The sequence below is a fragment of the Melopsittacus undulatus genome, chromosome 13, assembly GCF_012275295.1.
Source record: "Melopsittacus undulatus isolate bMelUnd1 chromosome 13, bMelUnd1.mat.Z, whole genome shotgun sequence".
Classification (NCBI taxonomy): Eukaryota; Metazoa; Chordata; class Aves; order Psittaciformes; family Psittaculidae; genus Melopsittacus; species Melopsittacus undulatus.
This window is the reverse complement of record NC_047539.1, coordinates 6,579,763-6,597,530: the sequence shown is the minus strand read 5'-3', so window position 1 is coordinate 6,597,530 and position 17,768 is coordinate 6,579,763. Positions and strand designations below refer to the sequence as shown.

General features: G+C 43.3%; 1 protein-coding gene across 3 annotated transcripts in view; it reads right to left on the bottom strand.

Moving 5' to 3' along the window:
- The window catches only part of AATF (apoptosis antagonizing transcription factor), a 52,250-nt gene that overhangs the window by 21,006 nt on the left and 13,476 nt on the right, over positions 1-17,768 (bottom strand). For all 3 annotated transcript variants that reach the window (XM_034068792.1, XM_034068794.1, XM_034068793.1), the window contains exons 5-10: positions 14,705-14,819; positions 14,196-14,400; positions 13,270-13,434; positions 12,418-12,501; positions 2,464-2,531; positions 937-1,017 (exon numbers count right to left, since the gene is read on the bottom strand). In XM_034068792.1, the coding sequence (XP_033924683.1) occupies positions 937-1,017; positions 2,464-2,531; positions 12,418-12,501; positions 13,270-13,434; positions 14,196-14,400; positions 14,705-14,819 (718 nt within the window). The remainder of the gene's footprint in view (positions 1-936; positions 1,018-2,463; positions 2,532-12,417; positions 12,502-13,269; positions 13,435-14,195; positions 14,401-14,704; positions 14,820-17,768) is intronic.

Genomic DNA, 17,768 nt, shown 5'->3' with positions numbered 1-17,768 from the left:
TGTGATGCTGACAGAAAGGAATATTGATAGTCAATAATTATAGGCTTTTCAGGCCAACAAAGTAGCTCTTCCCTCTTTCAATAAATTATCTTATGACATCTATCTTAAAAATTGCTATGCCAGGCCTGACCCAGACTGACTCCACTGACTTTCTATCAGATGCCATCTAAACTCAGGATTTATAGTTTACTCACAAAAGGATGGTTAATGTTGCGGGTTTTGCAGGAAGCGGTGCAGCTTTGCTGCTGCCTCCCTGCCACAGACACCTCTTCCACCACAAATCATGCAGTCATGACAAACTCTGCTCTGCAAAGATGGGGGAAAAAGCCCAACCTATCCTCTCCAGGCTGCTTCCCTTCCCACCCTATCACATGGAGGAGTCTTCCACTGGAAACATAAGGGGAGAGTTCAACCCAACTGAGTGATCCAGGAGTCAGGATGGGAAATAAGCTAAAGCTAAAGAAAGCTGTGATGTGACTTAGACATTAAAGAGAAATTAGTCACCAAATTCCAGCTGACAGTCAGTGGAAAATAGACATCTACCTTACTGAGGCTTTTCTATACATCTTCCCCTAGAGCTGCTACCCGCATTTCAATCAGCTAAATACATATTGCACAAAAGGTGTTTATTGGCTTTCACTGGGAATTATGGCCCCACATCACTTGGGGACATTTGAACTCCTCTATCCAGTATTTTCTGAGACCAGTGAACACTCTTCCCAAGACTAATCTAGGCAATGCTCACAAGCTGCATCCAACCAAGCCCTTATTCTAGGCTCAAAGAACATTAAGATGCCCCAGTGGATATGCCAGAGCAAGACATCTTGCCCTAAAAGGCACAAATAAGCCTCCCAGTGCACCCCAGAGCCAACCCAGTGTAGTCACGACTTTATTTGGCAAAATCAGAACTGTTTGCTTGCAAAAGCTGGCACCCACCTGATTCTCCTCCCTTTACTGGCTTTTCTGTCCACTTTCTTCTTTATTTTACTTCGTAACTTCTGGATGGCCAGCCACTGCCTGGGGAATGCAAAAGGACACACAACTAAAGAGCCACGAGGAAAATGAGCATTAGCTACCATAGGGTCTGAGACCCTTCCCAGCCCAGCTGCCTATTGCATTTACACAAGTGAAAGAGATCAGAACCTCAGGTGTGAAACTCCAAATGCTTGTGAAGCTGCTTCACTCCACAGACAGGGCATTTACACAACGTGCCAAAAAGAGACAATAACACTCAGAAAGTGCTGTCTGATCCCTGCCTGTATTGAGAAGGGAAAGCCCAACCTCTCAGACAGAACTTCATTAAACTAAAGAAGTTTTCAGCAGGGACAAACTTCTACCAGTTATAAATATTTCTTCACAGGAACGAGCATCATTTTACCTGATTTATACAATGAAAACTCAACATCAGGGGAAAAAATCTAGCAAAATCCAATTACTGCAATCTTAATATAATCTTAATTACTGTAATCTATTTTATTGTAAAGTCAGATAAATGTACAATGTAATCACCACTTAAATGTAATTTTGTCTATATCATGTTAAATTATAGTGAAGAGCTTTCCATAATATTCCAGACACACAAAATAAATTTGACACATTGCACTAAAATTTGGGTAATATTTTACAAGGATAAAAGTTAGTTCACCATCACAAAATTTCCTAATGCATTTTCTTCCCCTCCTCATACATATACCCCATAGCACTTTTGCAGTGGAGAGCCCTACTGCAGCCTTCCTCTGCTTTTCTACTACTCTAAATTAAAAGCCCACGGCTATTTAAATGTACCCTGTTCATTAAGAGGTATTTTGAACATTCTTTTCTAACTAGAGAATTTAACAGAAACAAGAGTTTCCCTGCCTGGAATTGTATTTACTTCTGCATCCAGGGAACATTCCCTGATATTGTTTTAACTGGATAGTATCTTTTCCTACAGCAGGGAAAGAGCATACACAGGAATTGCCTTAAATGAACTCATGACAGAAGGTTTGCTCCTCTAAAACAATGACAAGTGAGAGCTTGTAACAAGAACAGGCCCAATTTCAGCAGCAGGCAGCCGCTTTGTCTAGTTCCACCTAACCAGGGATGGTTAAGACACCCCTCTATGGATCCCATTTGTACTGCATGAACCACTGAGAGAAATATCCAATGTCTGGAACAAGCCTTTTACAACTGGAATTATCTTCAGGGGATTGCAGAGAAACCAGGGCACAGCTCAAAGTCTGGTAAACTTGGAGTCACTGTGATCCGTAACTCAGGAATCTGCTACAGAAGATGACTCTCCTGACTCATGTCATACTGGTTTCATTATTTGTTATGCAGTTTCTTACGCCCAGATGATGCTTTCTGCAATCATTCCAAATGTGACCCTCTACAATGAACGGGAACAGAAACCCACAAGTAATTCTGGACTGGAATGCAGTGCTGGGGTAAAGCTACCGATGTTACAGACAACTTGCTACTTACCTGCCCATTGCCACCTGGTCATTGGGGTCCAGTGAAGTGGTTTTACGTTCTATGAAGTCTCGAAGGAGCTAGAAGAAAGACAATAATCCCATTGAAAAGCACATAAAAGACATGTTAATGCCAGCAGGCTCAAACGTTTCTCAAAAGACCTGGATGCCTCATGGTGATGCTAAAAGTTTAGGTTACTGCAGATCATCACCCTCATCCAAAAAGGTCCCCACAGAATATATGATAATACCAAAGGCCACTACAAAGAGTTTCTGCATATAATTTCAAATGGATATAGGAGTAGTTTAGAGTGGAGTCCTTGCGGGTCACTGCAAAGCTTCCCCTGAGGCTGTCAGATGGTCCAGCGTTGGGTAACTGCTCGTCCCAAGAACCTGGAGCAAAGTGCACAATCCCACAGAGGGCAAATGGGTGACAAGCTTGAAGGGATGTGAGCAGCTGAGCCTCAGCTTGTGTTTTCAAGGCTGGTGGCTTTGGAAGGATTAAACAGACCTAAAAGTTCACAATCTGTTGTGTATGCAGCTCTCCTGGGCAAGAGATACAAGGCAGGCAGATCTGCAGCAAGACCTCTGCCCCACACTTTGAGTGGGGAGGGCAGGGGGGAACTGAAACACTTCACCAGACAGAAGTCAAGCATTTCTGGGCAGTAATGCTCGCTCCAAGGAACAGCACAGCAAAATAACTTTTACAGCCAGAGCAGGAACACTCAAGCAGACTCTCCTATTTCTTTTCATGTCCTGAGGGTTGGGGGTTTGTATTTTTTGCTTCCTGCAGCCAAAGAATATTGTGAACGGTCTTTTTGGATACTTGACCGGTGCTGTATGTTTATCACCACTCACTGTAAATTGTACGTGCTGTGCCTTGGGTATCAGCCAACATATTAACACAGAGAACAGAAATAAACCTTCCAAAACCAAGAGGCACAGACTGCTTTATCGAGGCTGACATTTCACTGACGATGGAAGCTACTGCCGCAGGTCAGAACCCAAAACAGACCCTCCTGCAAACCAGAGTCCAGGCAATTCCACATTGATGCTAGAGAAGAAAGGAGGAAAAGTGCTTTTCCTCCACCCTATGCTGCTCCACTGAGCACAGCTGAGGCCAAAAGCTGTCCCAGGCTCATTGCTGCATGAGAAACTCACTGACTCCTATGGTTTCTGAAATAAGGAAGGGAAAAGGTCTGCACCCCACAGAAGAAAAATGCCATAAAGGTAAATGGGTATCATTTTAGGAGACTGTACTTATTATACCTGACCACATCTTTCCTCTTCTTAACGGCACACATCATATTACCAAAAAAGAGGGATTCAATCATAACTAAACACCTGATATGACTCTTGTTTCTTGCTTATTTTTTGAGATTCTGACTGCAGCAATTACATTTAAATATCCCAGGAAGAGAGGCCACTGGTTTATTATCACTAGAAAACAGCAAGCTACTTCTCTGCCCTGTTTATCTGACTGATTCCCAACATCTTTCTGGCACACAATCTATCAGTTTATCTCTCCCACTTCATCACAGTCACTCCTGGCAGCTAAATACAAGATCCAAATCCAGTTTTACACAGACATACGACACAGTAAACCTGTGTAACACCACCACTCTGTAAACAGCTGCCCCTAAGGCTAAGCAGAAATGGGATCTTGGTTCCTAGTCAATATTCTGTCAAAAGCAAGGTGGGAGGGAGGGTTTTAACAGCAGCAAGAAATGGTGCAACAGGGGCTTAGTGGTTTCTTCCTGTACCAGCAATACAGTGTGTTTACTGTCCCCTGTTATCCTGCTTCCTTGGCACAATGCACAGCAAAACCCACTGAGTAGTAACAGCAGAGACTAAGGCATGAGAAGACAGTGCGCAGACATCCTACGCTCTTAGAGAATGAAGCAGCAAGGCATTTTCAGCAGGACTTGGACTCACAAAACCCAGAGCTGGGTAGACTAAGGAGCCCTGCTACTATCTTACAGCTGTGGTTACACTGCTTAGAACAAGATGCCTTTTTAGGGCAAGTTCCTCATGCTGTACCTGGGACGGGGGCAGCATCCTGTTGAACAGACTCATTCTCTTTTTGGCATGCCAGTGTTTCCCATGATGGATTAGAAGGACATGGAGCTGACCTGTACCCTGCTTAGCAGGGATCCCTATTTCCTGGGGGGCATATCCGCTTCTCCATGCACAGAGCTAGAAGGGAAAAGCTTTGTGCAGCAGTAGGAGACTCAGCCCTACACACAGTGGTCTTCTCTGCCCTAACCAGGCCATCAGCCCCTCAGCCATTAGCTGAGGCAGTCTGGTTGACCTTGGTGCTGACAGTGAAGTGTTCCTTCATCACAGCATCAACTGCGGGACTAAGGATGCTGCTGGGGAGAGGACAGGGAGACAAAGAGGATGGGGGTAAATGAAACAAAGCAGGAACAAGAGGGAAATTAGGAAGCAGAAATAAAAGCTGCGAAGCATCTTATTACATCTAAATAGCGTATGTCTTAAAGCTAAAGTTATAAATCATGCTAACAATGGTTACTAACATAAAAGTGGATGTAGCCAGAGGCTACACTGAAAAAGTCAGTCTAGACCTGCCTCGCTGCCTTTGGTCTTTAAGGATTTGATTAGTTTTTCCACTTTCTAGTTCAGAGTCTTGCATTCAGCCTATGCTCCAGAGCCAGCTCGGGCTCAGGATACAGAGGGAATGATAAATTCATTTACTGAAAAAAGCAACACTGTTTTCACAGCACAAGACTTAAAACCCTTCCGAAGTGGTAATATTTCATTAAGCTTGGCGATTCTGGTTAAAATTTATTAGTCAAAACGGAAAACTCTCATCAGACCCCATATATTCCATTAGGAGTGATATATGGTGTCTCCCAATGTCTAATTATTAACTAGGAAGTGTAAGTAAATCACTATCAGCATTAAGCCCTGATATGTGAAGACAAGAGTTTGAGTTAGGCAATTTCAGCATCAAAAGGCTTTGATTTGAAACGTATCCTTTTTTGCTTTCTCTCCTTCATCTCTTCACATCTTCCTTGAACTTCAAAAGCCTTAAGCTCAGTCTCCCATGTAAGCAAACACAACTGCCTACTGCAATGAAGTGCAACCACATCCAGCAGCCTGCACCTCAACCCCAAGCTGCTCCTACCAAAAGCTAGAAGCAGGAGGACAAACTATGTGCAGAGTGGACAATGGTAAGCAGAAGAAAGTTGTTAATGTGAGTTGTCTTTGGAACGAAGCGCCGATGCCAAGAGTGCTCTTGAACATGTACTTTTGAACTCAACAAAGCTTTGCTGTTAAACCCAACCCAACCAGACTCCAAAACCAGGGACTACCAACCACACGAGCAAAGGAATGCACACAGACTGTGTGGTTTGCAAAGGACCACAAGCCATGTTTGAGGAGGGCCGGGAGCACATGGGAACTGACTCGGTCTCCTGTGTCCTGAGCATGTGAGAGAGCTTTAAATCTGCATCACTAGCAGAGAGCAAGGCAGTGTTCCCACAAAACATGTCCAAAGGTGAGAGCTCCAGCAGTGGTTAGTGCTCACCCACCTCTGCTGACACAAAAGGCATTGTTAAATTGACACTAGAGCCCATGATGGGTGTATTTCGAAAGAATTCACCTTAAAAGGACTCCCTGTCTGTGCTGGTTAAAGACATGCACACAAAGTACATTGTACAGAATTAGAGAGATTTAGAAATGCCATCAGGGTGTTGTTCAAGGGTAATAGAGATTCATTTCTCATTTTAGAGGTCAATTTTCATCTTAGAGGTTAGGTCTCATTTTCATGCACTATCTATCAGTGTTTCTAATACTACAGTTGCTGACCTTTCTGATTTGCAGACCCCTAAGAATTTCCAGTTGAGACAAAGAGCTAAATATAGCTGAAATAAGCCTGGCGACAAAAGACTCCCTCTTCTTAGACCTTACAGATCAATTCAGATTAAAACCTCACAGAAGTTCATCTACAGTATATCACAGGAAACAGTCGAGTTTACAAAGTTTATGAATACAATCAGAACAAAAGGAACACTTTGATGTTACTCAGATCTTCAGAAAAGCCAGGAAAGGCACAGGTCATTCCTGCTACAGTGCGTCAAAGGCACCTGCTCTGCCTTGCAAATGGCACTGCTGCCTTTGAACTCACCAGTTCAGGTATGCGAAGAGGTGAGCTACAGGATGGGGCAGTCAAAACAATGCCCATCAGGCTCCCTGTGCTGATAATCATATCAAACAAGGGTCTGATAATGCTCATGTTAAAGCAACTGTGTAGAACAACAGACAAACAGAACCTTGTATGGCTTCTACCATCTTGGTCACTTGCTAAAGCAGCAGAATCACACGAAGATTTGACTACTTGTGAATTGTGAAACAAAGAGAAAAGTGTGAGAAAGGCAGACTTTAGCTGCTTCCCTTTAACAGAACACTCTGTCACCCCTTGGCTGAAAAATACTGTTAGTGAGGAACTCTAAAGTATTGGTCAACTGCTTCTGTGGACTTCTCCAGCTGAATGTGTGTTTGTTCCCAGAGACAGTAAGCAATTACTATGGTGCTAAGGTCTACTAATGGCATTCCGCTATCTTTTAACACAGAATCTTTCAGAAGCTCAGACAAATTACCTTCATCCTGCTTCATAGAGCCACAATATGACATGTCACACACTGAAGAAATGTGCTGTTGTTAAATCATCTTTTAACACCGGTTAAAAAGCAGGTCTTTTTTAACAAAATCACTGTAGGAAACAGCAAGGGAGAAGGTAAGTACAACTTGTTGAGTCCAAGAAGGAAGACTACAAACCCCAAATGCTTTTCCTCATTTCTGAACACAAAATTGACAAAGCTGTGTTTTAGCAGTATAATTTCAGTATTTATGTTTGTTTGTTTCTCCTTTAGCCTTTGGAGAGATCCATTTTTCCCTCTTTGTTCTATTTATACACCATACAATGAATTAAACCAGTATCAATTACGACAAGGTGCAATAGCCCAGGACTTACCCAGCACACATTTTACACCATGTCCTGCCCAGATGCAGAAACAAGCTGTTTCTCCTCCTCCTCCAAGCTCCCGCCCCACAGGACCATAACACGATTTGGATTTCTAGCAACACCAGAGAAAATTCAGACAGCAGCTCAAATATTATCTTTAAATCCCCTTGAACCACTTTCTGACATTATTTATAATGTAAAAACCAAAAATATGAGACGAAACCACTGGACAGCCTCCTTTCAGAAAACATTTTCTTGAAGTTGAGCCTTGTACAGAATAGGCATTGACTTGCATATTTTCTCATAACCCATTAAGAGAAGTTTCAAATCAAGCTTTAAAACGTGTTATTAACCATCTACCCAGCCATTTGAAAGATACATGCCTGTGATAAGAGTATTGTATTGCCATTAACCTGCGGGATGGTTCGAGACATCTCTTCTTCACACAAAACTCTAAATGCATCTCATTAAAGACACGAGATCAACTGTCCATATTAATCATTCACCAGTTTAATTAAGGTAAACCAGCTTGTCAGAAAGCCACTCTTCTCTCTATTCCTCACCATTATTGACTTTTAATAGTTCACTGCATTAGTAATTACTTGTTTAGGGCATTATCAAATACCCGAGAGAGAAAACCACAGTTTGTGCCCCAGAAACTGCTTTAGGCCAACTCCTGCTTGGGACATCAGTTAAAATTTATCCCCTCAGGTGAAGTCTTCTAAAATGCCACACTGTGGTTTAGACACAAATACAACTCAGAAGAGAAACAAACTGAGCTAGAAGCATCTTAACAAGAGATTCAGGGTTGCAAGTTTGTGGTTACTCTGATTATAGCAGGCAGTTGGGATGCTGAGCTAGGAGAAAGGAAGTTAGTGAGATTTCCTGCTCACTTGTAAAAATTATGCCTGTCACAGACTGTGTAAGAGTGGGCAGGCACACACACAGCCACTTCACAACAGCAAAGCTACAAGTCCTACAATTAAACAATATTTCCTTCAGGATTAACTCCTTCCCTAAGTAATGAGGATATAGATAAGGAAGGGAAAAAAACTCTTCTTGCTATTGATGCTCACCTTGGGAACAAACCACAGCTCACTGCAACATATGACAACCCTCTGGGAGCTACTGGCAACCCTGCCTGGCAAACTGCTGCCATCCCTCTGAAGTCTTCAGTGTTTCCTTGAACGTTCCCCAGCTTGCTTCCAACTCAGCTGCTGAAGTCGTGGTGATCACAGACAACCCTGGTGATTGTGGGTTGTTACACAATGCAGTGACATACAACATACCCAAAATTAGGGAGAGAAGGGAGCAGGAGAACAGAGGAAAAAAGGGATTATGTATATTCCTAATTCTTAGGCATACCTGCTGCCATCGATGATGAACATTTGTTCTGGGAAGAGCTGCTACCAGTGGAACGCTTAGCATATGAACACTAACCTAATTCCTGTTGGGAATAAACCAATTTCCACTCTCTCCTTTACTAGAGGAGTATTTCAACCTAATAATAAAATCTCCACTGTAGCATGTCAGACCAGCAGCTCTCTGGTAGCAGGCTGGAATTTTAAGTCTTAATGCTGCAATATCAGCTGTAATGAATTCTACATAAACATGACTTGTAAAAATAAAAAGCATTTTCCTTCCCTTAAAACCATGTATGAAGGAGAGTTTAAAAGGAAAGGAAACAGAGTTGAGCCTCTCACTGCTGGCAGGAATGAGGATCCGCTGACACAGTTTCACTATTCCCAGCCAGTGCAACCGAGGTGACAGTACTTCCCCTGCATTATTCAGCTCAGCTTCACATTACTATTTACCACGGGCCACCACAATAAAAATTATAACTGCTTATAAAACAAGTGAAGAAGACAAGAAAAAGCAAAATGGGATGAACAGACACAAAAGAGTTTAAATGTGAATTGCCATAAAATTCCACCAGCCCCACACAGTGAACTCCATTGAATACCAAGACCTGGACAAGAAAATTGGTTTTCCGCAGGAAAAGTAGATTCATTAAGGAGGTTTTTTATGATAATCTGTAACAAAATGGTGAAGCTGCTTATTCGGTTGTTGGTAACTTGTGCACATTCATCAGCTCTCCTTCATTTTTACTTGATTTCCCACTGAAATACACAGGAGCTGGTTTCCAATGTCCTCCTTTATCTGCTTGTTTACTAAACCCTAAACAGTATTCAAAATAAACTGATGATTATCAAACATTACTTAGAAAAAGGAAAGTGATACTAAAAAAAGTCTGCATCTAAATGCAAATACAAGGAAAAAAGCCCTCATTGAAGCATACACGTACACTTTGCAATGCGCATAATGCCCAGAGGTCAGAGCTCCTGAGCAACCTCAGCTCCAGAAACCAGAGACATTGCTACTGATTACTCCTAAAGAACCAGGTCCCTTCCAATGTTTTATATTTGTACATCCACACACATGAAAGTGCTGCCCAGTTACGACCCATTTGAGAGAAAACACACTGCATTGTCAGTGCTCTATTGTAACGCACTCTACCCTCTCTGGGTGCAATGTTCAGCTTCAGTTTAGCACCCTGACAAATAAAGGAAAGCCCTTTATGAAACCAATTTAACTGGGAGGTGACAGGAACCATACAGCAGTTTTCTTTAGCCTTATCATTGAAATGGCTTCAGCTCCAATCTCTGCCAAATCCCACTCAACAGAAGATATTAACCAGGTCAGCAGCACAGGTGTCGCATGCTGTCTGGCAAGGGGCTGGCATCCCCACAATTACTTGCACACAGTGAAGCAGTAATCTTTACAGATCATCTCTCCCAAGAAGCATATTGGGGATGGAAGGAGAGAAAAGCAGTGGAAGAGAAGGGAGGGTGGGATATAAAAAAACCCCAACAAGCAAGAAAGGAAAATGAATGTGTTGCTGCCTCGCGGCTCAGCAGATGTCTGTGCGTGATGTACGAGGCTCGGATAAGCTGTCGTAGCCCGCTTCCAAAGAGTGGTAAGTGATTAAAGCCTCCACCAGCCTAAGCAGCATATTTAGAGTCCATGGGGTGTTGAAGGTTGCACCCATTCCTTGCTGTGCTGCCAGATGTTGTTGGCTGGTCCTGCTCCCAGTCACTGTGCGCAGGAGGCAGCAGTTGGTACAGCAAGGAATGCAATCTGGAACGCTTCCGGAGGTGCCGTACATTAAACCGGTGTCACCCATCCTTCACCTCTGCCGAATGCTGAAACAACTCCAATTTGCTGCCACCTCCCTCTTGGGAAATGGCCAAGATACAGTCGTGCCTGGCAGCCCCATTTGTTTTACTCAGGTGATTCTCTTCCCTCAATGACCTCTATTAGTTTAAGTTTTAATTTAGATTAACCCCAGCACCCCAATTAACCAGTGAGGGGAAAAGCTAAGCTGGGACTACTCATATTTCTGAAATCACGATGCATCGAAGTTAAAGTTATTAGAAGGGAAGATGGGCCATTCATCTATTGCTGCTTTTCTTTTACAAATTTAACATTTCATGGCCAATAAGCACCTTCCCTGCAAAGGTCCACAGACCTGTCAATTGAAGCTATTTCTCCTTGACCACTTTACTGTTTTGTTAAACAAACTTCATTTATTCAGTGTTCTTACGGTGGCCCCCAAAGCTGCCCTTCTGGGTCCACTTGGACACCAAATTCCACCTCAGTATTATCTCCCTGCCTTACAGATGTGGCCTCTTCAACCACTGCTGCCCAAAAGATGGACACTTGGAGCCTCCACAGATGAACCCAGCACCTTCACCTGCCCAAGATATGCTCCTCAATTCACAGCAATGCTCACAGAGATGCCATTACAGTAACATGCAGCCTGGAGAAGATCTGGCTTGGTACCGAGTCCTGGCTCTAAGGCAGGCTGCCTTGACCACATTCCTCACAAACATTAAGTATTCACATGGTCCTAATTCTGTACTAGGTGAGATCTACTGCAAATATTTGTCTTGGACAGTAGTGTTGGAAGTGTGTTGAAAACCTTGTTGGAAGGGAAAAAAACGGCAGCATTAGAGTTCCCTGTATTTCCCTTCTGTAAAACACAGGTAAGAATTAGCAATTTAATAAATCTTTTATTCACCTTTAGTGCTGGCTCTGTACATGAAACCCCAAATTTTAGAACCATTCAAATGCTTCTGGTTAAATCAGTTATTAGAGCACAGGCATGAGACAGGAACTCTATTCCACTGCCCTAACACTTTCCTAGCCACCCTAATGCTATTCAGATCAGAAAATTCAGCCTTTCTAATGCAATAATAGTACTTGTTTAGTCCTGAAGTTAAAGCTCTCTATGGATCATCAGAATAGAACTGGTTTTTGTGCAGTGGGGAAGGACTTACAGCAAATCAAGACTCCTCAATATATGGCCATTTCCGCATTGCATAAAGCTGGCATTCTCATTTCTTAAATGAAGCACGAACATGAGGTTTCCCTAAGCTGCAGCCTCCATGCACTGGGTGCGCATCCCTTGTTTCTAGGAATTTTGCAAATAAAAAGAGTAACTGGCCTAAATCCAAACTGGCACAATACCAAGAAAAGTCCTTGCAGCTTCTTCATTCAGTAGGTAGATGATTTAGGTTGAGTTGAGAGTAACTCAGGTGCTCTTGAGGATCTACTAGACTCGTTTTTCATAATGGGACTCTACCCACAGAGAACAGTCACCTTTAGAGACTTCAGTCATTTTTCTCTGGTATAGCAACATTCACCAGCAAGAACAGAGACAGACCTTATCCTGTGGCCCTGACTCCTCAAGTACAGCCGTAAGTTTCCATCCACAGCGCAATCTTAAGCTCACGCTGCCCTATATCAAAAGTTGCGAGTGAGGTCCTCTCAGGTATCTGCAGAGATTCCAGGTGTTAAAAGAGTAACTGAGTGTCACTGGTAAGAGAAATGTAGAGCACAGAACCAATCACATTAGCTCTGTAAGTATTAAAAAACCAATTGGAGCCATAATTTCAACACAGATTTACCATCACCTACCTGGTGATAAAAGTCATCGTCGTCAAATATCTCCTCATCTATGTCCTTCAGGTGTCTGTTGGACTCTGACTCAGGGAGGACTTCCTAGAAGCACAAAGGAAAGACTGAAAGCTCATGTGTGTGTAATTCTGTCCCTAACTCTGATGACATCACGTGCAGCAGCTTGTAAACACACTTGAAGACAGGAAGGAATGGAGAAAACCTCCCAACATAACAAGCTGTTAAGGACTAGGAATACATTTAAAGGCAAAGCAGAAACGCTGCCAGTGCCAAAATAGATTTATGAGACCTTTACTGGGAAATAAATAGGACTGTGCGAAGTCTTTCTGGCAAAATACTACAGATATTTTTAATGTAATGGCAAAAATACATCTTGCAAGTGCAGTAATTCTGCATGATCTCTCAGAATTGAGTATTTATTCATTCTTAAATACTAAATTAATAACAGGCTTACTACTAACATATTCTGTAGGCTATATGCAGTGTGACTTCAGAAGTGACTTTCTGGGTTAAAGATTCTAAACTCCAGAGTAAGAACAGTTCTGTAGCCACTACCTGAAAAAGCAGATTAAGTGACAGCATCATCACTTCAAACAGCACAGGAAGGGCACAATCACAGACCAAACCTCGTTTACCCCTGTCCAGAACTGGCACAGGAGATAATGCAAACACCATAAAACTGGAATGGAAATGTCTACATCTTCTTAGCCATTACATTACAGGAATCAACACTTGGGTATCTCCTCCATAAATTTCACACGAACAAGAATATTACCTGCTAAAGGCTCGAGCTAATTGTTTTGCAGTTTCTCTGCTGCTACACGGTAAGTTATAGAAAGAAAAAGATCTTACCGAATTTTCAGGCAAAGACTCGGGGACGGGATGAGATTCCCGTTCCTGCTTCCCCAGCACTGTATACACGGACCGCTTGGTCTGTGTCCGCCGTAGTAATCTCTCTTTGTCCATCATAATATGATCAATCTGAGTCAAGATTGAACGCTCAAAGGCACCAAAACCCTGCAACAACATTAACTAGTGTCAGATAATGCAGAAAGCTTTTCCTCAAGGCAGCAGTGTTCCTCTATCTTTCCATGTCAGTGGATAAGCAGACAGCATTCCAAGAGGAGGGGGTCTGGGTTTCGTTGCAGGGATTTCTGCTAGGATTTTTTATTTGTTCTCTCTCTCTCTCCCTTCCCAACCTGAGGCAACCTGACGCCTGGCTTAACAAAATGCCTTTGCTGTTCTGGTTCAGATTAACTTCTCAATGATTAATACTGACTCGCAGATGTTAGCAGACCCTGGATCTCCGGGTGAAATGATTACCCACTGTATTAAAGTGTACACTTCATGGAGGAGGAGAGTCACAAAAGTCCCTAGTTCTGTTATAAAACACAAACAGCTTGCTGCTAAGCACTAGTGGCATTTTCACAAAGCTTACTTGCTGCTGAAAACTGGCTATGATGAGATTGGCTACTGGGAGAACACCAACATTATCCAAGAGTTTTTCCCAAAACTTGGGAAATCATTCACCCATGAAAATGTTTTCTGCCCATGTGCTCAGAACAAAGGAGAAGAGTTTATGCCTTTGCCATATGAGGGCTGAGCTTCCTTCAGACTCCTGTAAGGGTGGGGAAGAGAGCACACCTGCATATTTAGTTCTTAGTGCTGTAACTCTCAGCTTAATTTGGAACATCCAAGATACAGAATTTCCACATCAGCTTGCTCCCCAGATCTCTGCTGAACAATAAGCATGTGAGCACACATTAACAAACACTTGCCTTTCCCACTTTGCCAGATGCCAGCTTTGTCTTCTCATGCCACTTCTGCAGGACGCTGTTCCGATAGGTCCTGAAGTCAGCATAGCGCTTGGCTATGAACTCTGGGTACTCCTCCAGCTTCAGCTTTCGCTTGGGGAGGCTCCTCCTCTTCTCCTGACCCTTATCCACTTTCTCTTCATCACTACTGCTAGGGATTTCATCATCACTGGAACAAGAACACACAGATTAACCACCCTACATCTCTCTAAGGCAACATGTGTGAATTCTTAACAGCCCCTTCACTACCACCCATGCTCTTTCCACACCATGGTGAAACTGATGGTAAAAGACACAAGTTTTAGTTCCTTCTGTTATCAGCAAGATTACAAACCAGACATTTGTTCAGAGTAGAGCAGCAACTGAGACCTGAGAGAACAGCAGACAGGGAGGATGGGATGGTCAGGAAGGTTCTGCACTGCCCTATTTATTGAAGACCAAAAAGATTCCAAAAGGTCTTGTTTTGTGTTTACCTCTCAGTTTTGGATTGTTTTCCATCTACCAGATGCCTTGTGCCTGGGTATTGATAAAGCAGTTCATCCTGAAGCTCCACTAATACTTTCATCAACGCCTCCAGGGCTTTACAACCTGCAGAAGAAGAGATACAAGTGACCATTTCCCACTGGTGAACACTTAGGTTTGCTGCACTTAGTTTCTCATCTTGAATGTGAATTTCTGCCACAGTTACTGCCTGTCCCATTAACTGTTTTTCTCTTAGAGACGTGTTTTTTAATTCAAACTGATTTATAGCTGTTAATGTCAACCACCACCACACTGGGAAAGAAAAAGGAGGGAAGGAGGCAGGACTGCCTCCTAACCATCCGCCTGGCTGCACACTGGGAGTATACTGAGCTAACGTTTCATCCACAAACATTGCAACTGTAGAGCCTGAAGGATTAACATACTAAAGAAGCAAGTACTATGTGCAGAAGTGCCTGATGGCACACACATATGACAACAACCTTTCTTGCTGACTCGCTCATTTCTCTCCTCTGTGAAGTTCTGGAGCAGATGCCAGCTTCTGAATAGTATAAAGCAACACAAGGGAAAACGTGTATGTGTACATCCTATCTAAACCTGACCTCTTGACTTTCCTTTCTTGTATATAATGTGCATGTTATAGGGAGCAGGAGGAAGGCAAGAAGAAAAGCCAAACTCCTGCAGGGCTGTGATTACCACTGGTTTCTGTGCCACTGTGCTCACCACACAGGAAGTGTAAGAAATTAGATTGTAAGTAAAATTAAATGTAGCAAGATCTGATCTATGGGGGAAACTTAAACAATGACCTGGCAAGTTTAATGAGGAGATTCTGATCAAAAAAGCAGAACTGCAGGTTCAGAGAGCCTTAGAAAGTAAGCGAAGACTCGGGTGGAGAGGTGTACAAAATGATTAATACATGGTGGGAAGCTTAGTTTTACAGGGATGAGTAGCTGCTTTCCAGGGTGTTTGCAGACACAAATGTTGGATGTAGATCTGATGCTGTGTATCCAGAAGCTTTGACAATCTCCCCTTATGCAAATGCAGGGAAAACGGTCTCTGTCTAATGATCTTATGTTCTCCAAGGACACAGAGTTGCAGCTGACTGTGGGAGGGGTTAACTGCACACTGCTGCAGCATCTGTTCTTTAAAAAACAGTTCTTTTGTGGTGACCAACAAGCCTCCCTGCAGCATGCTCTGATATAAAACAAGTGTTTGTCTGTGCCTACACCAACTCTCCCTTAGTACATTGCTACACATCAATCACAGCTCAGCTCTTACAGGTAAAACACTCGGCACACTTCTATCCAAAAACCTAGGCTGAACTTCATACAGATTCATTTCTATTTACCTGCCTCTGGTGCCCTACCTTCTACTTTTACAAAAAGGCACTACAAGAAGGGGAAAACAGGCCCTGTTTGGGGGAAGGTAGCAGCACATGGCTTCAGGATCTGTTTTCTGGCAAGATAGTTAGTGGAGCTGCTTTGCTTAACCCCCAAATCTGTTTCTTTGTAGTTACCGTAAAAGAATGGAGAGAACTTCTCATCACTCTATTTCTTTTCTGTAACAGAGGAGCCAGGGATCATGGACAGAGTGAGCAGCAAATCTCCATCAGCTAGACAGCGACACTGCAAGCAGAAATCAGCCCAGACATTCAGAGGTCTCAATCTCCCACATGTTACCACTGTGATATTGCTCAGTTGTCACCATCTTCAGATAGATTACAGCCTGACCTCAGTAACAAGAATGTCAAGGAGAAGATGCTTTAAGATTTTTGTTGTAGATCACTTGTTGGACTCTTCCTTCCCTGGCTCACAGTTCACAACAGACATGTCCTGACCCATTCTCTATATAAACCTATTGATGGACTAGGTTTGCTGTACTTGTAAGAGTCATGTGTTGGCATCAAAACAAATAAAAGAGACAGACAAAAGCCCTTAAAAATGCATGTGTTGTATGTGTCTGCAGCTAAAACATCCCTTGCAAAAGGAAAGCACCCCTACCCCAGCCTGAGAGCTCAGCTTGCAGCAGCAAAATCTTCCCCACTGCAAAACAGATGAATGTCCCCAGAGCTTCCCAAACTGTTTATTTTCTCCCTGCTGCCTACCCTCCAGCAGCAGCTAAAGCACCCCAGGCAGCTTTGATCCTGTCAATTACAACTGAAGTAGCACTCCAGCTCTTCTGGGGTGTAGCAGGGCCATGGTCAGCAGGCAATGAATAATCTGCACTATAATGTGCTGGGGTAAATATTCTACCTTAGATCGACATCATTGTCAGAACTGACACCTTTAGCACCGGGCTGTATATCACCAGTGAGAATCACCCCAGGAGCGTCTGTGGCGAGACGCTAAGTTATAAAAGTCACTTTTAAGAGTCCATGGGAGCCCCTTCAGTTTGTGCTCAGGAGTGAAAAAGTTGTTCCAGGTCCACCAGACAGCATATCAATCCACCAAGAAAGCTGGGAGCCAGTACCAGTAAATCAAAGTGTGCCTTTCTGTTAATACTCTCTCATACGTTCTCATTTTATACATCCCTTCACCCAGTCAGAAAGTAGCCCTGGAGTATTTAGCTCCATTCAGGGATAGCACTGCCATGTATCAAAGTGTCAGGAGACCCACCAGAGATGAAATCTGTCCTACTGCTCTCAAACCACAAAAATCAATTTTGTCAATGCCAATGCTTACAGACAAACTGTCTGTGCTGCTGGCATCCCCTTGTATGTGTACATACATGTGGGGTGGCTTCTGGTACCATCCCCACCAGCCTTCTCCCTTCCTCCTGTGCCTCCACTGCCACTGAAGCCTGAGCACTGCCACACTGGGGACTTACAGGCAACATAGCTCTTGTGCTCACCCATCACTGTAGGTTCTGACTTGCTGTAGAAATGCTGCTTCCTGCACAGAAAAATAGCTGTGCTCTTATTCCTGACCTCTAAAAATGGGGTCTCATTTCATCTTCCCAAGCAGCTGTGGAGAGCAGCAGCTGGTGCAGAGCAGCAGGGACCAGCCTCATGTGGAGACACTTTACATTGATGGAAAAAAGCCTGTGCCCTCAAGGCCA